This window comes from Mobula birostris, chromosome 21 (genome assembly GCF_030028105.1).
Source record: "Mobula birostris isolate sMobBir1 chromosome 21, sMobBir1.hap1, whole genome shotgun sequence".
Classification (NCBI taxonomy): Eukaryota; Metazoa; Chordata; class Chondrichthyes; order Myliobatiformes; family Myliobatidae; genus Mobula; species Mobula birostris.
The window spans coordinates 30,574,270-30,592,845 of NC_092390.1; the positions used below are offsets into that span (position 1 = coordinate 30,574,270).

Consider the following 18,576-nt stretch of genomic DNA (forward strand, 5'->3'; position numbering starts at 1 on the left):
CAGCTGCCTCACATTGTTCCCCACCACCACCATCATGATTAGACCTTCACTTAGTTTAGGTCTCCATGCTATCCAGATGATTTTCCAACTAATTAGTTGACACATCATATGTTAAATGGTCTATAGCGCTTCTAGTTGCCTTCAAATAACGTACCTTAATTAACATTTGCTTGTAGCAGACAAAATTTAAATAAATACTTAAAGGTTGTAATGCGAGGTACCTCAAGTATCAGAAACACAAAGTAACATTCAATCTTATTAGTGAATCTCCATGGTCACCAAATACCCTAACTTCAGCATTCTAATGGAGCCGCTCTCTTTGTGAGCACCCTTTCTTTTATTCCTTCCTTCCACTGTTTCTGTTAACTTTCTCTTCCTTACCTTCCATCCCTTCTCTTCCTTACATTCTATTCCCATTCAATTTCCTTCTTTCTTTTTCATTTCCTTACATCTCCTTTCATTACCTCCCATTGCCCTTTCCTCTCCTTTCTCTTCCCTAATCATCCATTCTCTTCCCTTGCATTTTCTTTTTTTTTCTTTCCTTTCATTTTACTTTCTACCACCCTACCCTCTCCTTCCTTCCCTTCCTCCTACTTATTTCCTTCCCCCTTTCTCCCTTCCTTTCTTTCCTTTGTCTTTCAACTTATCTTTCCTGCTATTCCATTGATTCCTTCCTTTTCATGCCTTCCTGGCATATCTTCCCCCCTTTCCTTCACTCCTTACTTTATTTTCATTCCCTTTAATTCCATCATTCCTTCCTTTCACTCTCTACATTTTTCTATTGCTTTCTGTTGATTCCTCCCTTTCTGTACATTTTCCATTCTAAAGTGGCTGAGGCCTGTTGGAGGAAAAAAAACAGAAGATATAGTTCAATGAAAAAGTGTTTCATTTTGTGAAACTGCGCTTTTGTTTCTTTATAATGCTTAACAGGAAAATAAGTTACTAAGAACGGCTGAAAAGGATAATAAATCAGCCATGATAGGATGGTGGAGTAGACTTGATGGGTCTAATTCTACTCCTATGTCTTATGTTTTAAAATAAGCAATGAATATAATTTTATAGGGCACTTTGAACCAAATCTGCGGATCTGACAGGGACGGTGATCAAGGAGAGGGTGTCATGTTCACTGAATGAAACTGCAACTATTGCAGTCATACCCCAATGGACATAAAAACTGACATTACAGAGAAATAACCATTCTATCTGTTTGTTGTACACAGAAACCAAGTTTAGATTTGAAATGCATTGCCTGAAAGGAAGATTGGGGTGGACTCAATGGTAGCTTTCAAAAGAAAACTGAAAGTGGAAAAAAAATCAAGTGCTTTGTGAATGGGTCATTAGAGTGAGAGTCAGTGAACATCTGTACTATGGATTGGGTGCAGATACAATAGATTGCATGGTCCTTTTCTGTGATATTATATCATGAGATACTTTGAAAATTAAAGAAATTTGCGAACAGTAATAATAACTTCCTTTGTATTTCAATGCATTAAATGTTTTAACCAGGATGATCAGTCAGAACTGATCAATTATCAAAACCATTTATTTCTTATTTTGTGTAGAAGTGACATACCTTCATTTCAAAGAATTACTGCAGATGGTGCAAAGATCATAGACTTCCTGGTATGAATTTGTTGATGGTAAAGCATCAAAACAAGTCAAAATGAAAATTTTATAATTTGTGAAATTATCATTATTTCCAATCTGATGACTGATAACTTCGTAAGTCCTTTATGTCCTCACATATTCTCTCAGTTAATAATTATTGATATGCACAAATCAGTTAATATAGGTAAACAAACATAGATTTCACTGTAGTTACTCTCAATATTTAACTGTAGCAATCACTACCTATATCATAAACTATAGAGTTAGCAATTAGCAAATCATAGTGCATAAAACCAAGCGTTTGGCCCACCGAGTATGTTCCAACATCAGGCATCTATTTATAGATATTCCATTCTAACCCCCAGATGCTACCACTCACTAGTATGCATACACTCATAGAGCACTACAGCACAGAAACAGGCCTTTTGGTCCATCCAGTCCATGCCAAACTGTTATTTTGCCCCATTCCATCAACCTGGACATGCACCACAACCCTCCATTCCTTTCTCATCCATGTATTTAACCAAATTTCTCTTAAATGTTGAAATTGAACCTGCATCCACCACTTCCTTTGGCAGCTGGTTCCTCACTTGCACCATCCTCTGACTGAAGAAATTCCCCCTCAAGTTCTCCTTAAATATTTCAACTTTCATCTATAATCTATTACTTCTAGTTCTAGTCTCACTCAATGTTGGTGGAAAAAGCCTGCTTGCATTTATTCTATATATACCTATCATAATTATGTGTACCTCTATCAAATCTACCCTCATTCTCCTAAGCTCCAAGAAGTAAAGTGCTAACCTATTCAACCTTTCACTATAAAACAGATCCTCAAGTCCCGGCAACATCCTTGAAAATTTTGTTTGTACTATTTAAATCTTATCTTTCCTGTAGGTAGGTGACCAGAACTGCACACAATATTCAAAATTTGGCCTCACCAACATCTTAGACAATTTCAACATAATATCCCAAATCCAGTACTCAATACTTTGATTTATGAAGGACCATGTGCCAAAAACTCTCTTTACAACCCTATCTACCTGTGACACCACTTTCAAATTATGGATCTGTAGTCCCAGACCTCTCTGTTCTATCACACTCATCAGAAGTAATTTACAGTGGCCAGTTAACAAAGTGACATGCACTTCTTTGGGATGTGGTTGGAAGTTGGATCAACTCGTAGTCACGGGGAAAATGTTCAAACTCTACACACAAGGTATCAGAGGTCGGGATTGACCCTGGGTGGCTTGAGCTCTAGGGAGTAATGTGACTAGCAGCGTTAATCTACAAAGAAACAAAATGTATTTCAGATATGATTTTTACCAATTAATATTTTTCTGTATTTGTTGTGACTGTGATCTAATTCACCAAAGAGACACTGAAGCTGATGATGTAGAAGTCTTTATTCATCACAATAAGCGGGCATTCTTCTGGAGATCCTCTCAGTAGAGTCCCCCAAACTGAAAATACATCACATTTTCATAACCTTAAGATGAAAGGTACCACCAGATGATTCAATACTATTACAATAGTTACAATAACGTTGTTTACTTCAGTAATTTGGATTGACAATGTTTCCTTTGAATTACATATCTACAGTAGCAGACACCTCTGAATGTTCAAGAACCTTTGCTGGGACTAGTAATTTACATATCATCTAAGAATTTCTGAAGACAGAGAGCCAAGACCCCAAGATTAGTGTTGTGAGGGCAGACTCTCTGAGTACGCAAATCTCCCAACTATTGATAGGTCAACTATTTAATGTGCTTAGTGATAATATCGGTCTGGTCTGCAAGCCCTCCCTGAAGTTGGTTAAAATAGTGCAAATACCTTAGTTATAGTTGCCTGGTTTGCTGCAGGCCAATTAATATAACACCATTGTCATAACATTTGACAAGAATGTTTCATAATCATTTCACTTTGCAATAAATATCTCCACAGGTAGTTCATTTATTTGCAAAGGTGCCCTTTTAACTTCAAACCGATCACTGCTTGGAATTTACATTAAGAACTGAAGATTGGTTCTTGTTTGAATTAACATCCCTACAGTCACATAATTCCATGATTCCTGAATAATCCCTAACAGCATCCATCTCTCAAAAGCTTTTCTATGAGATTGAAGCACATTATCGTTGAAGGAAAACGGCCTCTATCTGTTGCACATTATGACTAAGGCAATGGTATGTATTGCATGGAAAATGCATCATCACCCTTGCCTGTAAGTTATGGATCCCTTATTTACTATCCAGTTCAATAGAGTTTTTACAGCTTGCCATCTGCTTGCAGTCAACTGGTATTACAGTCCAGATGTGACAGTGATTATAGGCTGTTCTTTCTTGGCAAGTCTTCCTTGTATCTAAGGGAGGTATTGCATCAATGCCTCCTTATTAAATTACTTGGGATTTAAAAGACACACTGGACAATATTGAATTATTCTCTATCTGCCTGAGAGGTATTACTGATAGGATTTAGCACACTCTTTCTTTATTTTCAGATATCAAATGCAAAATCCAAATTTACACATATCCTCCCCAAACTGGAGAGTTTTGACAAAAATTCATACAGTGATCTGAAACGTAGATGGTTTAAACCATTCAGATTTGGAAGATTCCTTTTCCCCACATTTCCAGATGACTTAAGAACAGAAAATAGAGAATATGTTCATTTCTAAATAATGAAAATTGGTGGCAGTTACGTGAAAAGCAGCATCTCTTATCTTGAATGGAAATTCATTGCTTTGGATTAAACTTTGGAAATAACATTTCACTACGGATTAGTTTGTAAATGCTTCATGTACAAGCCTTCAAAGTGAGTCAATTAATTTCCTTTTATTATGAATACAATAAAAATTGTAGGTATAGTGAAGTTAGATTTTTTAGCTCGAAATTCCATCAGGGTCAGCACTTAACCAGTGACAGTCTGAACATTAATCTTATTATCTGTGCATATAGAATTTGTCAAATAATAAAGATGAATCATAGCTTTGGGGACTCTGTTGGTGTTAGAATTGTATAACTTGACCAAGGAATTGTTCTGTAACTGAAATGGGGTGTTGTGCTAGTTTTGGGGGTGGGAGTAGGATCCATGCAACATATCCCAGTTGTGAACAGTAGGTTGAACCTTGCAGTGAAAATGTATGAAAGTTATTTTCCTCCAGTAGCAGAGAACATTAAAGTGTCAAGGGTAAAACCTGGGCACTAATGGACTGGGAAGCTGGTACCTGGGAAGTGCAAGACATCACTCCATGGATCATCTTGGGAAATTAATTAGTGGATGCATTTGGCCAGAATTTAGGGTTGGATGGAGATGCAATCTGGCTACAGTGCAGGAGCATATGGGTTGAAGTTATGAGTGAAGGCTTGGGTGAGGAGCAGAAAATGTGCAAAGGGAAGGTAGGGTAATGACTTAAGTGTTTGAGGCAGATCCATGCACTGGGCTCCTTGGTCACAGTCAAACCAGGCTGATAGCTAACAGACATTAAGCTGCCAAATGGCAGTATGCCTCTGCAAAGAGACATTGCAGCATTCACAAATTCTCTCCCAGCTTAATGGCCCCAGAACTGAAGCCCTCATTGCATTCATTTGGCTCCAGACCATGTTGGCTCATATGTTTGACATGACCCTGCCAAAACAGACATTCTTTTCCAAACATAAGAAAATCTGCAGATGCTGGAAATCCAAAACAACACATAAAATGCTGGAGGAACTCAGCAGGTCAGGCCAAATCTATGGATAAGAGTAACCAGTTGACATTTCAGACTGAGATCCTTCATCAGGACTGGAAAGAAAGATGAGAAATCAAGGGCAAGAAGGTGGAGGGAGGGGAGGAAGAAGTACAAGGTGGTAGGAGATAGGTGAAATCAGGAGGGGGGAGGGATGAAGTACAGAGCTGGGAAGTTGCTCGGTGAAAGAGAAAAGGTTGGAAAAGGGGTAATCTGATAGGAGAGGATAGATGACCATGGAAGAAAGGGAAGGAGGAGGAGCACCAGAAGGAGGTGATGGGCAGGTAAGGAGATAAAGAGAGAGAGGGAAACAGGAATGCAGAATGGTGAGAGGGGGCAGGGGTGCAATTACTGCAAGTGTGAGTAATCGATGTTCATGCCATCAGCTTGGAGGCTACCAAACGGAATATATGGTATTGATCTTTCAGCCTGAGTGTGGCCTCATTGTTCAGTAGAGGAGGCCATGGACTGACCTGTCGGAATGGGAATGGGAAGTAGAATTGAAATGGGTGGCTGCCAGGAGATCCTACTCTTTCTGTTTGCTCTTTTCCATAGATGCTGCCTGATCTGTTGAGGTTTTTCAGCATTGTATTTTTATTTTATTGAGATACTGAGTGGAGTAGGCCTTTCGGCCCTTTGCACCAAACTGCCCGGCAACCCTGGCTTAATTGTTGGACAGCTTACAATGACCAATTAACCTACCAACTGGTAGGTCTTCAGACTGTGGGAGGAAACCAGAGCACCAGTAGTGACTGTGTGGAACACATCATCCAGGGGTGGTGGTAGAGGTAGATACAGTACTATGCAAAAGTTTTAGGCTTATGTATACATAGCTCAAGCACCTGAGACTTCTACGTAGCACTGTAATAACTTTAGGCATTGCACTGTACTGCTGCCACAAAAAAACAAATTTTATGATGTATGTGAGTGATGATAAACCTAATTCTTATATGGGCCTCTTCTGTGGACTGAAAGTGAGAAGGGTGCAGGGAGAGGGGGCTTGTGATTGTGGAAAGAAGAAGGGAAAGGGGAGGGACCAGTAAACAAGAGAGAGACAATGTGTAATGATCAATAAATTAATTGTTTGGAATCAAAAGACCTTTCCTGGTGTTTCAGAGCTGACTTTTCTGCACCGCACCATCCCCTACTCCTGGCACTTTTTCCCCTGCCATCTATCCCACTCGTCTCCCACAGTGCCCCACCCTCACCATTCCCAACATCCTTTGCTCTCTCTGCGTCACATTGATAAAAACAGTACTGTGCAAAAGCCTTAGGACTGTAGTCATATATATATATATGCCTCAGACTTTTGCACAGTACTGCACATTAAGGACACTAAGAAACTCTTAGATAGGCACACAGACGATAGAAAAATAGAGGGCTATAAAGGAGGGAAGGGTTAGAATGATCATAAAGTAAGTTAAAAGCCTGGCACAACCATGGACCTAAGGGTCTGTACTATGCTGTAATATTCCAACTTCTATCTCATCATGGACATGTAAGAGAAGATGGATTGCAGGAAATTAAGTGGAGTGAAATTGGTCCAAGAGTCTGTCTAGACTCAGTGGGCCAAATGGCCAAATCTTGCATTGGGATTGTGAGAAAATATAAAATAATTGTCTTGGTCAGTAAAGGGCTTTTCAAGTGTGTTCACCATTGTGGCTTCGGGAATTGCAGCAGGGAGTTTGCACATATCAAAACCTCACCAATAGCCAAATGACTTTATAAACTGTCTACTAGCAGAAAACATGCATTGTACTGCAAAACACTCCCACTCCTTAGTTGTGGCACTGGATCTTTTCTGCCCAACTGAAAAGGCAGAAGGATTTCATGTGAACATCTTCAAGAACAAATCCCCTAAACCTATTCTATGACTATATGATCATGATTACAAATTCTGCTCCACTTTTAAAATATGTTATAAAGTGAAGTCAGTAGGGCTAACTTCTGTAGAACGTGAACAACACAACCGCTGCAATATGTTGGTGGTGCCAATAGATTAATCTCAGCATGAGTGGCACGAGCTCAAGAGTGAAACATTATCGGCACTACACCACAAGGTGAATGTTGTTCTCAAACTCACAACTTTCTCAAGTAACTAAGGACTCAAAACTGTATTCTTGGCTTAAAGCCACTACCTTGCATAATTATTTGGAGGGAAATCCAAAACCTGTCAGAAGGAGTGAAATACAGTGGTGTTCAAATCAACATTGTTTTTCCCTAGGTGGTGGTGTTTCACCAGCACATTGAAGAAGTAATGTTTGTTTAAAAAATATATTTATCGTGATGGATCCTGAGTGTTTATTAAGGATTGGGCAAGGGTTAAGCGTTCCCTCTCATGATTTCCCAGGCGAGGTGAATGGGTGTGAATGAGTATTGGAGTTCTGTTTCAGTGCTTCAGTAGGAATAACAATATCTCAATGTGCATTAGAAAGTTAAGAAAAGAAAAAAAAACAGGACCAGAGCTTCAGGCTTCGGGGAGAAAGAGTACCTAACAAATTATTGAGTACTTTCTTCAACTGCATACATTTTTTTCCGTATTAGGATGTTGAACCTGCTACCATAATGACCTATAATTTTCAACAACCACTTATAAGACTTGTTCAACAGTCTGTAGCATCTAAAGCTTCTGTTTTATTGTGTTACTTCCTCTTGTGGGTTGTTTCTTATATTAATAGTTGTCAGCTGTTAATTTAGTGAGGAGAGGACGTTCTGGGTCATTTGTGAGTCAAGCTTATTAGATTAACTGGTCAACAAGTAACAAGTAACCAGTGATTGGGCCCCCAGTTTCACCCCCGTTTCCATCCCTAGTCACTTGGGAGAGACAAGAAAAAGAGAAGATGTGCCTAAATTAAATGATGTGGATAATGTAAGTGTTGCCATGTGAACACATTCACTGGAGAGATGCAGTTGGTAGATGGGAAGTCGTCTCGTTATTCAACAAAATGAGACACAGCAGGCATCATATTGAGACCCCTTCAGAGGAAGAGGCCTGCTCGATCCAACATCACATGACATTTTATATGCTAAAGATCAAAGGACAATTCTATATTTACAATGTATCTACAATCCTTCCTGTGAATCATAAATAACTTTCACACCTCTTTCTTTGCACCCACACTGCAGACACCCAAATGACTGGTAAATCAGCATTGTCCGGTTTTCCAGTTGGCTGTGGTTCACGGCTTTTCAGAACCCATTGTCCAGAGCTGCATTTTAAAATAATCTAAAATATATTTTTAGATCTGAAGATTGGTGGCTGAAGTTTACAATTAAATATTTTGCTGTATGTCCTAGCCCCCAGAAATGCCCTAACAGTAAGTTCCTTTCACAACCTTGGGATGGCCAAATCACATTCTAGCTAATAGCATTTCTTTTGAAATGTAGTCACTGATGTAATGTAAGAATCATAGCAGCCAGATTGCACACAGAAAAACTCCAAAAGTTTTAATATTTTTAGTGCTTTTTTTTTTTGGAGATAAACTCAGTCCAGAACACTAAAGAATAACATGCTGTCCTGCTTTGAAATAGCGCCATGAGATTTTTTTACTTCACCTCAGAAGACAGATAAGGCCTTACTTAGCCTTGAACTCTACAGTATTTCTGCAGAATTCTAGTTGCTTGCCAGCTGAGAATTCAATGATTCAGTGCATGTGATCCTCTGAAGAGGTGAGAGTGTTCACAGAGAAGGAAAGGAAAATATCCATGAAATTCTGCCTGTAAACCTTGGGATTGCTACTCTTGCAGGTCCACCATTGATGTGATTCCACTCTCATCATTTTCTGCTCCTTGTGAATCACCACGATCATCTTTCTGATTTTAATTTCCTGGTTGTGATTTGTTTCATGTTGTGCAAAGCTATTGGATAAATCAATGTGCAGCATGTTGTGATATTGAGATATTTCCCCTTTGAGTCTGGTGCTTATTCTTTGAGTTGCTTTAACTGAGACATTTATAGGCAAGAGGATTATGGATGGAAACTTATAGTTGGCAATATTTCAAATAATTGACAAAAGCTCACATAATAGTGCTCTGTCCATCATTTTGATGGAATTTAAATAAATTGAGCCTAGAGGTGATTGAAGTGAGGTTATGAATACTGAATGGCAGAGTCAGGCAAAAATTAGGAGGCATTGTGGAAGTACAATTATGCAGTTTTAGAGCTGGGCTGGATGTGCTATTTGATGGTTAACCCAGAATCAAATGTAATACTATTAAGAAAAGCAAAAAACAGTGAAAGTATGAAAAAATGAACACTTTGCAAGTAACAAGAAGGCCAAGCAGCCTTTGGAAGAAAGAAGTTGTTGATCCTGCTGATGAAGAATATGAGACGATCAATCTTCTACTTAATCTCTTTCATTGTTATACTGGTTTTTATGTTATCTCTTTTGCACCACTGTTATTCCTAGCCTGAGATCAGTTGACTCTATTTGCACAGAGCAAGAAAGGGTGTTGTAACTTTGTTTATAATTTTCACACTGATGATCATTTGAGATAATAGGTTTAGGATGAAAAATGAAAGATTTAGATGGGATCAGAGGAAGACCTTTTCTCCCAGAATGACTGAAATCTAGAATGAACTTTCTGAGAAGGCAGTGAAAGCATTAAAGAAGCACTTAGATTACCAGAGCCTAGAATGCTTCAGACAGGCGCTGGTCAATAGGTTTAGAGTAAACTTCAAAAATCTAACTATTTGACTATTCGGAGCATTATCTGGTGAGCATCTTACTCACCAGGTAATGCTTGCCACATTCTCTATCCACTCACTGGGGCTGCAGTTGCCATGGTCCCCAGACATTCACTGCAGCCCTGTTTCCTGTGCTGCCTATCCACTCACTGGATCACTGATTCTCATGCTGTCTGTCTGGACACCAGTTCCCATGCTCCTTGAATACTTGCCAGGGACCCAGTTTGCACACTTCCTACCACACAACAGGGAGCCAGTTCCTGTGTTCACTTCCACTTGTCACAGCTCCAGTTCTCACTCTTCCTTCCACTCCATGAGGCTCTAGTTCTTGTGTTCTTCGCTGCCTTGCGAGGGCAGCAGTTCCCAGACTCCCTTTAATCATATCTGGTTCTGTAGGCCACATTCCATTGAAAATTACCAGTCTTATCAAGTCAATCGAAGTCCAGGATTCAATGCCCATTGGCCAAAGCCTGGAGACTGGAGGCCCAGAAGCCTGTCCTTGAGTTGGAGGACTGTTAGTGGCTGGGTGGGAGGGGGAGAAAAAGTCTTGTTTTGCTGTTGTTATTTTGTTGCTATGTAGGACAACACTGGTGTGTTGGTTGTTGATGCAAGTGTTGCGTTCCACTGTATGTTTATGTAATAAATAAATCTGAATCTAAAAGCTAATCTAATCACAGAAATGTTGCTGTGTTAACATCTTTTCACAAAATGAACTAAAACTATAATGGAGTACAAATAAAGTAACACCTAGTCATCAAAAAATTGCTAGTCTATCATCACATATGCCTGCAGTATGCCAGGTGAACAGATTTTTATTTGAGTATAGATGGACTTTTCGTGGTGAGAAAAAGGGACTGTTTCTGTACTGTAAACCTCTGCAGCCCTATAAAGTTACTGTAACTGTGAATTGATTGATGACCCCAATTCTGTCCATCCTGTTTTATTCATGCACGATTTAGCCATAGATTCAAAAGAATTACAGCAGCGTCATCAATATGAAGAATGACTCAATGTCAAACCTGTTAATATGGCAACACACAGAAAATGTGGGGTGCCAGGGTAGTGTAGCAGTTAGCATGATGCCATTACAGCTCAGAGCATCAAAGTTCAGAGTTCAATCCTGGCACCCTCTGTAAGGAGTTTGTACGTTCTCCCGATGGAATTCGTGGGTATCCTCCGGGTGCTCCAGTTTCTTCCCACTGTCCAAAGACGTATCAGTTAGTAGGTTAATTGGTCATTGTAAAGTGTCCCGTGGATAGGCTAGATTTAAAGCGAGGATGCTGGTAATGCAGCTTGAAGGACTGGGGTATCTCTGAATCAATAAATCTTAACTAAAATACTGGAGGAACGCAGCAAGTCAGGCAGCATCAAAAGAGGAGTTAATTTTTCAGGCTGAGACCCATCATAAGGACTGGAATGAAAGGGAGCAGAAACCAGAATAAGAAGGTGGGGAGAGGGGAAGCAGTATAAACTTGAGGGTGATAGATGCGACCAGGTGGGGGAGGGGTGACAAAGTTACGAAGCTAGGAGGGGATAGGCGAAAGAGGTAAAATGTCAAAAGAAAAGCAGGAATCTGATAGGAGAGGACAATGGACCATGGAAGATGGGAATGGAAGAGAGGAAACAGAAAGAGATGACAAACAGATGAGGAGAAGAGGTGTGAGAGGGTAAACAGAATGAGGCATAAGCAAACAGAGAAACAGGGAAGGGGAAGAAATTACTGTAAGATAGTGAATTCCCTCTTCATTTCATCACGTTGGAGGATACCGAGCAGGAATATGAAGTGTTGCTCCTCCAACCTAAGGTTGGCCTGATAATGGCAGTAGTGGAGTCCGTGGACATATATTTCAGAATGGGAATGGGACATCAAATTGAAATCCCACCTTTTCTGGTGGACAGAGCGAAGATGCTTGACAAAAGTGGTACCCCAATCTGCAGCGAGTCTCAGTGATGTAGAGGATTCTGCACCGGATACAATAGATAGGCTCAAACGTGAAGTGTCGCCTCACCTGAAAGGACTGTTTGGGGCCTTGAATGGTGATGAGTGTGGAGGTGTAGGGAGTGTACATTCGTAATGCTTTCAGGAGTAAATATCAAAAGGGAAATCTGAAGAACAAGTGGACAAGGGAGTAACATAAAGAGCATTCCCTAAAGAATGCAGGGACAGGAAGTGGAAGATATGCTTAGTGGTAGGCTTTCCATTGGAGATATTGGAGATTGTGGAAGCTATAAAGAATGATGTGCTGGATACAGTGGCTTGCACGGTGGTAGGTAAGGACAAGGGGATCCCTATCCATGTTATTGTGGTGGGAAAATAGGGTGAGAACAAATGTGCAGGCAATGGAGGAGATGTGGATGAGAGTGGCATCAATGGTGGTGTAAGGGACACCTGGTTCTCAGAAAAAAAGGACATCTCAGATGCTCAAGAATGAACAGGCCCCTCCTGACAACAGATGTGGCAGAGATGAAGAAACTGAGAACTTGATATATAACAAATTGTATTTCCAGTTTGTTATTATGTCCTAAGTTACAAACCATAAAACCATTTATTACTAAGGTCTCTTTTGTGAGTTTAGAGAATAGATTTGGATTCAGCAGTTTAAAAAATGGTTACCAAGAAACTTGAATATTGATTTCTGAAACTTTCAGTAATGCCTCCACACCCCTACCTTTGCTATTCCCATCCCTTTGTCCCTCTCTCATGTTATCTCCTTGCCCAGCCAGCGCCTCCCTCTGGTGCTCCTTTCTTCTTTCTTCCATGATTTCTGTCTCTTTCACTAATCAACTTCCCAGCTCTTTGCTTCATCCCTCCCCCTCCAAGTTTCACCGATCGCCTGGCATGTCTCTCTCTCCTCTCCTCCACCATTCAAATCTACTCCTCAGCCTTTTGTTCCCCCAGTCCTGCTGAAGGGTCTTGGCCCAAAATGTCGACTATACTATTTTCCATAGATACTGCCTGGCCTGCTGAGTTCCTCCAACATTATGTGTGTGGTACCAAGAACCTTGTCAATCTCTTTCCTTTGTGAATGTGACAGTGAAAGGCTTGATATTCCTTTGTTTGCCAGCATATTTATTTATTAGTGACTCTGATACTCACAGTAAGAATCTGCCAGACCATGCTCATTTTGAATAGGAATGTGAGTAAACAACCATCCTTGATTCAAGGATGGCTCATTATCAACATCTTGTTGTCCAGAAACTCAATCAGAAAAGCCATATAAATACTTCGATGATTGTAAGTGCGGGTTAGAGACTGGGTATTTTGCAGGGAGTGGCTCACCTCTTTTCTACCATCTACAAAGCACAAGTTATGAGTGTGATAGATTGAATGTCCACCATTGCCCCAAAGGTCTGGCAGCAACTCAGCCAAAACAGTCTTATTGATTTCACTGCAGTTACTTGCTTCGGCTCCATCAGCTTATCAAAGGTGCCTATCAAACCTATCTTCCACTATCAAGGAATGCAAGGATAACATGCACTCATTGGCTACATTAGCAGGCATACCTGTACACCTACACATTAATGCAAATATCTAATCAGCCAATCGTGGCAGCAACTCAGTGCATAAAAGCATGTAAACATGGTCAAGAAGTTCAGTTGCTGTTCAAACCAAACATTAGAAAGGGGAAAAATGTGATCTATGTGACCTTGACTGTGGAATGATTGTTGATACCAGATGAGGTGGTTTGAGTATCTCAGAAACAACAGGTATTTTCATACACAACAGTCTTGAGTTTCCAGAGAATGGTGTAAAAAGCAAGAAAACTTCCAGTGAGTGGCATTTCATGGGTGAAAATGCCTTATTAATGAGTGATGTTAAAGAAGAATGGCCAGACTCCTTCCAGCTGTTTGGAAAGTGACAGTAACTCAAATAACACGTGTTACAACAGTGGTGTGTGTAAGAGCGTCTCTTAACAATTAACGTGTCAAACCTTAAAGCGAATGGACTACAGCAGCAGAAGACTACACTGGGTTCCTGTACCTAATAAAGTGGCCACTGAGTTTTTTTGGGCTCCTGAGTACCCACATGTACCCCTCTAAGTCTCATCTTGACTTGGGAATTCTTTCATTGTCACTTTCTTCATTGCCAATGAATCTCAATCACAGAATCCCTATCCACCTCCACTAGGACTACAGTGGTTCTTTAAAAAGTTGCTCAACACCACCTTCTCATGGGCAGTTTGGAATTGGCAGTAAATGAAGATCTTATTGGTGATGCCCAATGCCAAAAAAAACAAAATCTTTAGAGCACTCCTAATAATTAAATGCATTCTCTTTGATATTTCCTGGTTTCAGCTTACTGCATCAGATGCTGATGAAGATAAGAATGGAAGAATCACTTATGAAATTGTGACTGGCGACCATGGGGACTTTGTAATAAATAACAGCAGTGGATTGATCACCATTGCTCCAGGAGTGACTTTAAATGTTGGACAGACCTATGCTCTTACTGTGAAGGCGACTGATAATGCTCATCCAGCTCTAAGAAGGTAGGTATTTCATCAGAAAAGGTAAACACAAGACAATCTGCTAGAGGAAGTCAGTGGTTCAAATATCATCTTGTGGGGGGGAGGGAGGTGGGTTAGGTGAAAGCAATTTCAGTAATCTTACCCGATGAGACATTCCGCACAATTTACCCTGTGGTGTAGAGACTCGCCTTAATGAACAGTCCAAGTGGAACGTAGATTTTTTATACTTACACCTTGAATAGCTTCTGAAGTAGCTGTTTTAAAATGGTTAAAATATGCAAATATATGGTTAAAAGGTACATAATTTCTTTTGCATGTATGAGTAAGGCACCTTAAGCTCAATCTCCACATGAAACAGTTTCCATTTTAATATGAGGTAAACTTGTATAAATAAATTATAGTATAAGACAAGAACTGATTCCAGTGGCTCTGCACACCTGATGTGTCAGATCAAGTCACTGTCTCTGGACGGAAGCAACATCAATACTACATAAACCATTTCTTACTGACACCAGATGATAAAATACCTTTAAGAATATGATGACAATTATCAGGCCTATCATTTGCACCTCAGAAGTGGGGCAACTTCTGTCAGTAACTACAATCAATGACAGGATGAAAATTTATGGTCATGTGGACAATGCCAGATTAGTAAAAGAAAGATGGCCCAGATATGTTAAAGGCAGCTCATGCTTAATTAATTTTAGTTTTTCTAATGAGGTGACAATGGCTTAGTTTGAAGAGATTTGGCATGTCAACAAATACACTCAAAAACTTCTGCAGTTGTACTGTGGAGAGCATTCTGACAGGCTGCATCACTGTCTGGTATGGGGGGGCTACTGCACAGGACCGAAAGAAGCTGCAGAAGGTTGTAGATCTAGTTAGCTCCATCTTGGGTACTAGCCTACAAAGTACCCAGGATACCTTTAGGGACCGGTGTCTCAGAAAGGCAGCGTCCCTTATTAAGGACCTCCAGCACCTATGGCATGCTCTTCACTCACTGTTACCATCAGGTAGGAGATTAGGAGATACAGAAGCCCGAAGACACACACTCAGCGATTCAGGAATAGCTTCTTCCCCTCTGCCATCCGATTCCTAAATGAACATTGAAGCTTTGGACACGATCTCACTTTTTTAATATACAGTATTTATGTTTTTATGCAATTTTTAAACTCTATTCAATATATGTAATTGATTTACTTCTATATTTATTATTATGTTTTATTTTATTTATTATTATTATTTTTTTCTCTCTCTGCTAGATTATGTCTTGCATTGAACTGCTGCTGCTGATTTAACAAATTTCACTTCACATGCGGGTGATAATAAACCAGATTCTGATTCTGATTCTGATGCTGTGTACTTAGACTATCAAAAGACGTTTGATAAAGTGCAACAGAATAAGCTATTTAATGGACAGTGTCCATGCAACATTTTTAATCTTCCACTTCCAAACTATCAGGATAGAGGGTAAGAACAGAGGAGTGGGACGAGTGATAGGCAAAAGCCCTCTGCCTATGCAGTAATTATCCTCTGGTTCTATGATATACAGAAGAAGAATCTTCAAACAGCCTTCTCACATCTGCAACTTGTTCTTGCATTCATTACATATTTTTACAAATGAGTTATTAGTGATTTAATGCTTCACTTTAAAGGAATCTCAGTAAAAAGCTTGACTTTAATTGATATCACAAAAGTTTCACTACAACAGGTTTATTTTGGACAATATAAAAATGGAAAAAATGTATGCATTGATACGTTTGTATATTGAAGTGGAAGTATTAATATCTTTAAAATAAGCTTTGGCCTTTTAATAAAAATAGATGGAGAAGATACTTATTTACTTACTTAAGCCCATGGGGCATAGACCGTTGACAGCAGCTTGCCAGAGTCCTCTGTCTTGGGCAAGTCTTTCAAGTTGTCCCAAGGTGTATCTTCTTGATGAAGATCCTTCCTCTCCCAGAGATAGGGTCTCTGGAGCTTCTGTAGTTTTGGATCTTTACAGCAAGGGGTTGCTAGCCACGAGCCTATCCCTCCTCCTTTCGCAGCCAGCCCTGGGTCCATCCATGGCGAAGTTAAGTTCTGTCCCACAAACACACTAAATGCTTAGCCTCCATAATCATGCTGACTGTTCAGCCATTTATCATTAATAATAGTTTTCAGCCTGTACTTTCAAAGTGTGTTTCAAACTGATTGTGATGATGCATTTCTGGTCTTCACAGAAGCTCTATTACAACTGTATATATTGAGGTTCTTCCTCCAAACAATCAGAGTCCTCCAAGGTTTCCACAAATGATGTACAATTTTGAAGTGAGTGAAGCTATGAGAAGAGGAGCTGTTTTGCTGAATTTAAAGGTAAATATGTATTTACGTTCCTTGCCTATGTAGATGTTCCCTGCAATACAGAAGAGGTTGCATTCTTAGAAATTATGTTGTTCAGTGAAATGTCATAAATCGGAAAACAAAGTGAAATTAATCATGGGAATTTTGGCACAGTATTTTCTTCTGAGCAGACAGTGGCATACTGTTCATTAGAAAATAAAATACTGCAAATCAACACACTCCCTCTAGAGTCAATGGTGTTATGACAACATTTTGTCAACTTAACATCCTTACGTGATGAATACTTGCGTCTCATTTTGGCCTTGTCAATAAACATAAATCTTCTTACTAACTTCATGTGGACTGAGACAAATATTCCTTTAAAATTCACGTGAATATTTACTACATTATTATTTGCTTAGATATCCCCTCAGGAGTTTCTCTTGACATGTCTTGGTGCTCGTAAAATCTTGATGACTGTCCTAGTAATCCATTTGTACAATTCTGTTGAATGTTATCAAGCATTTTCCCCTTCAACTTGCATTATTTATAATCAGGCTTGAACTCTGTGATCTGTCAAATTTCTGTGGACTGTCAATGAAAACTTTGCTAATATCTCTTAATGCCTTGAGTCCAGGATATAATCCATTTGATTAAAGATTTTTCATTGGATATTTTTCCGGTGTTAAAGATACTAAATTTTAATGTCAGTACATTGTACTCTGCATTCAACTGATGTTAATGGAGGGTACAGCATACCAAATCAAGAGTGCATTTAATAAAAATGACTGGGGCGAATATCTAGGTGCCATGCCTCATCTAACTACAAATATAATAATTGGAATTTGTCTGTGAGTCCTCTGCTGAGAAAAATAAAATGAACAGCAATTGAAACTTCACATTCAGGACTTGACAGAGCATTGTCAAGCCTATTTTATAAATTCTGCCCCTGAAATTGTAACTTGAGAAATCAGGCAGACGAGAGTTTAAAATGGAACAGAAGACTTGCTCATGTCTGAATCCTTCTGATTGTGGCTCTGAATTCCATGCTTCTCATCCAAAGCCATCAGTTGCTTCGAGCTTGAAGTGCATCTCCAATAAGCGTACACTTCATGACTCAAGGCCTGAACATTCAGTGGAAGCAAAGGATGGCTGCAGTAACCTGTCAGCAAATGAATTCCAAGGCAGAACTAACCAGAGAATTGTGTTATTGTTTAAAATGTCTGTCTTCTTGTGAGTCAAAAGAGTAGCTTCTGAATAACCATTCCTTCAAACTCTTGAATCCCTTTATAAGGGCTTTCCTTCAAAGCGCAGATCCCCAGCAGCTAAATATCATGTTAATCTCTACCGATCGCACAACATTTTCAGTAAGGTTTATTAAACCCAGGAGAATTCATCACACAAAGTGATGGAGGAACTAGGCTGATTTGACAGCATCCATGGAGGGAAATAGACGGTCAATGTTTTGGGATGAGACCCAAGATCTCAGATGAGGTAGCAACTATCCATTCCAGCCACAGATGCTGCCTGGCTCATGAAATTACTCCGGTGCTTCTGGTGTTGCTCTAGATTCTAATACCTAGAGTATATTGTGTCTTCGGGTTCACTCCCCTTCTCACTTTCATTTTAACTGTGTGCTTAGGTTCCCAAAGAACCTTTAGTGATATGAGCAATCTGCTAAATTCCTCTAACATTTTGTTTGTGTTGTCCAAGATTTCCAGCATCTGCAGAACCTCTTGAACCTTAGTGTGTAAAATTCTGTACATTGG

At 39.6% G+C, this 18,576-nt stretch overlaps 1 protein-coding gene across 1 annotated transcript in view; it reads left to right on the forward strand.

Moving 5' to 3' along the window:
- The window catches only part of pcdh15b (protocadherin-related 15b), a 780,285-nt gene that overhangs the window by 324,776 nt on the left and 436,933 nt on the right, over nucleotides 1-18,576 (forward strand). The window contains exons 13-14 of the mRNA XM_072239829.1: nucleotides 14,313-14,506; nucleotides 16,708-16,840. Of these exons, the coding sequence (XP_072095930.1) occupies nucleotides 14,313-14,506; nucleotides 16,708-16,840 (327 nt within the window). The remainder of the gene's footprint in view (nucleotides 1-14,312; nucleotides 14,507-16,707; nucleotides 16,841-18,576) is intronic.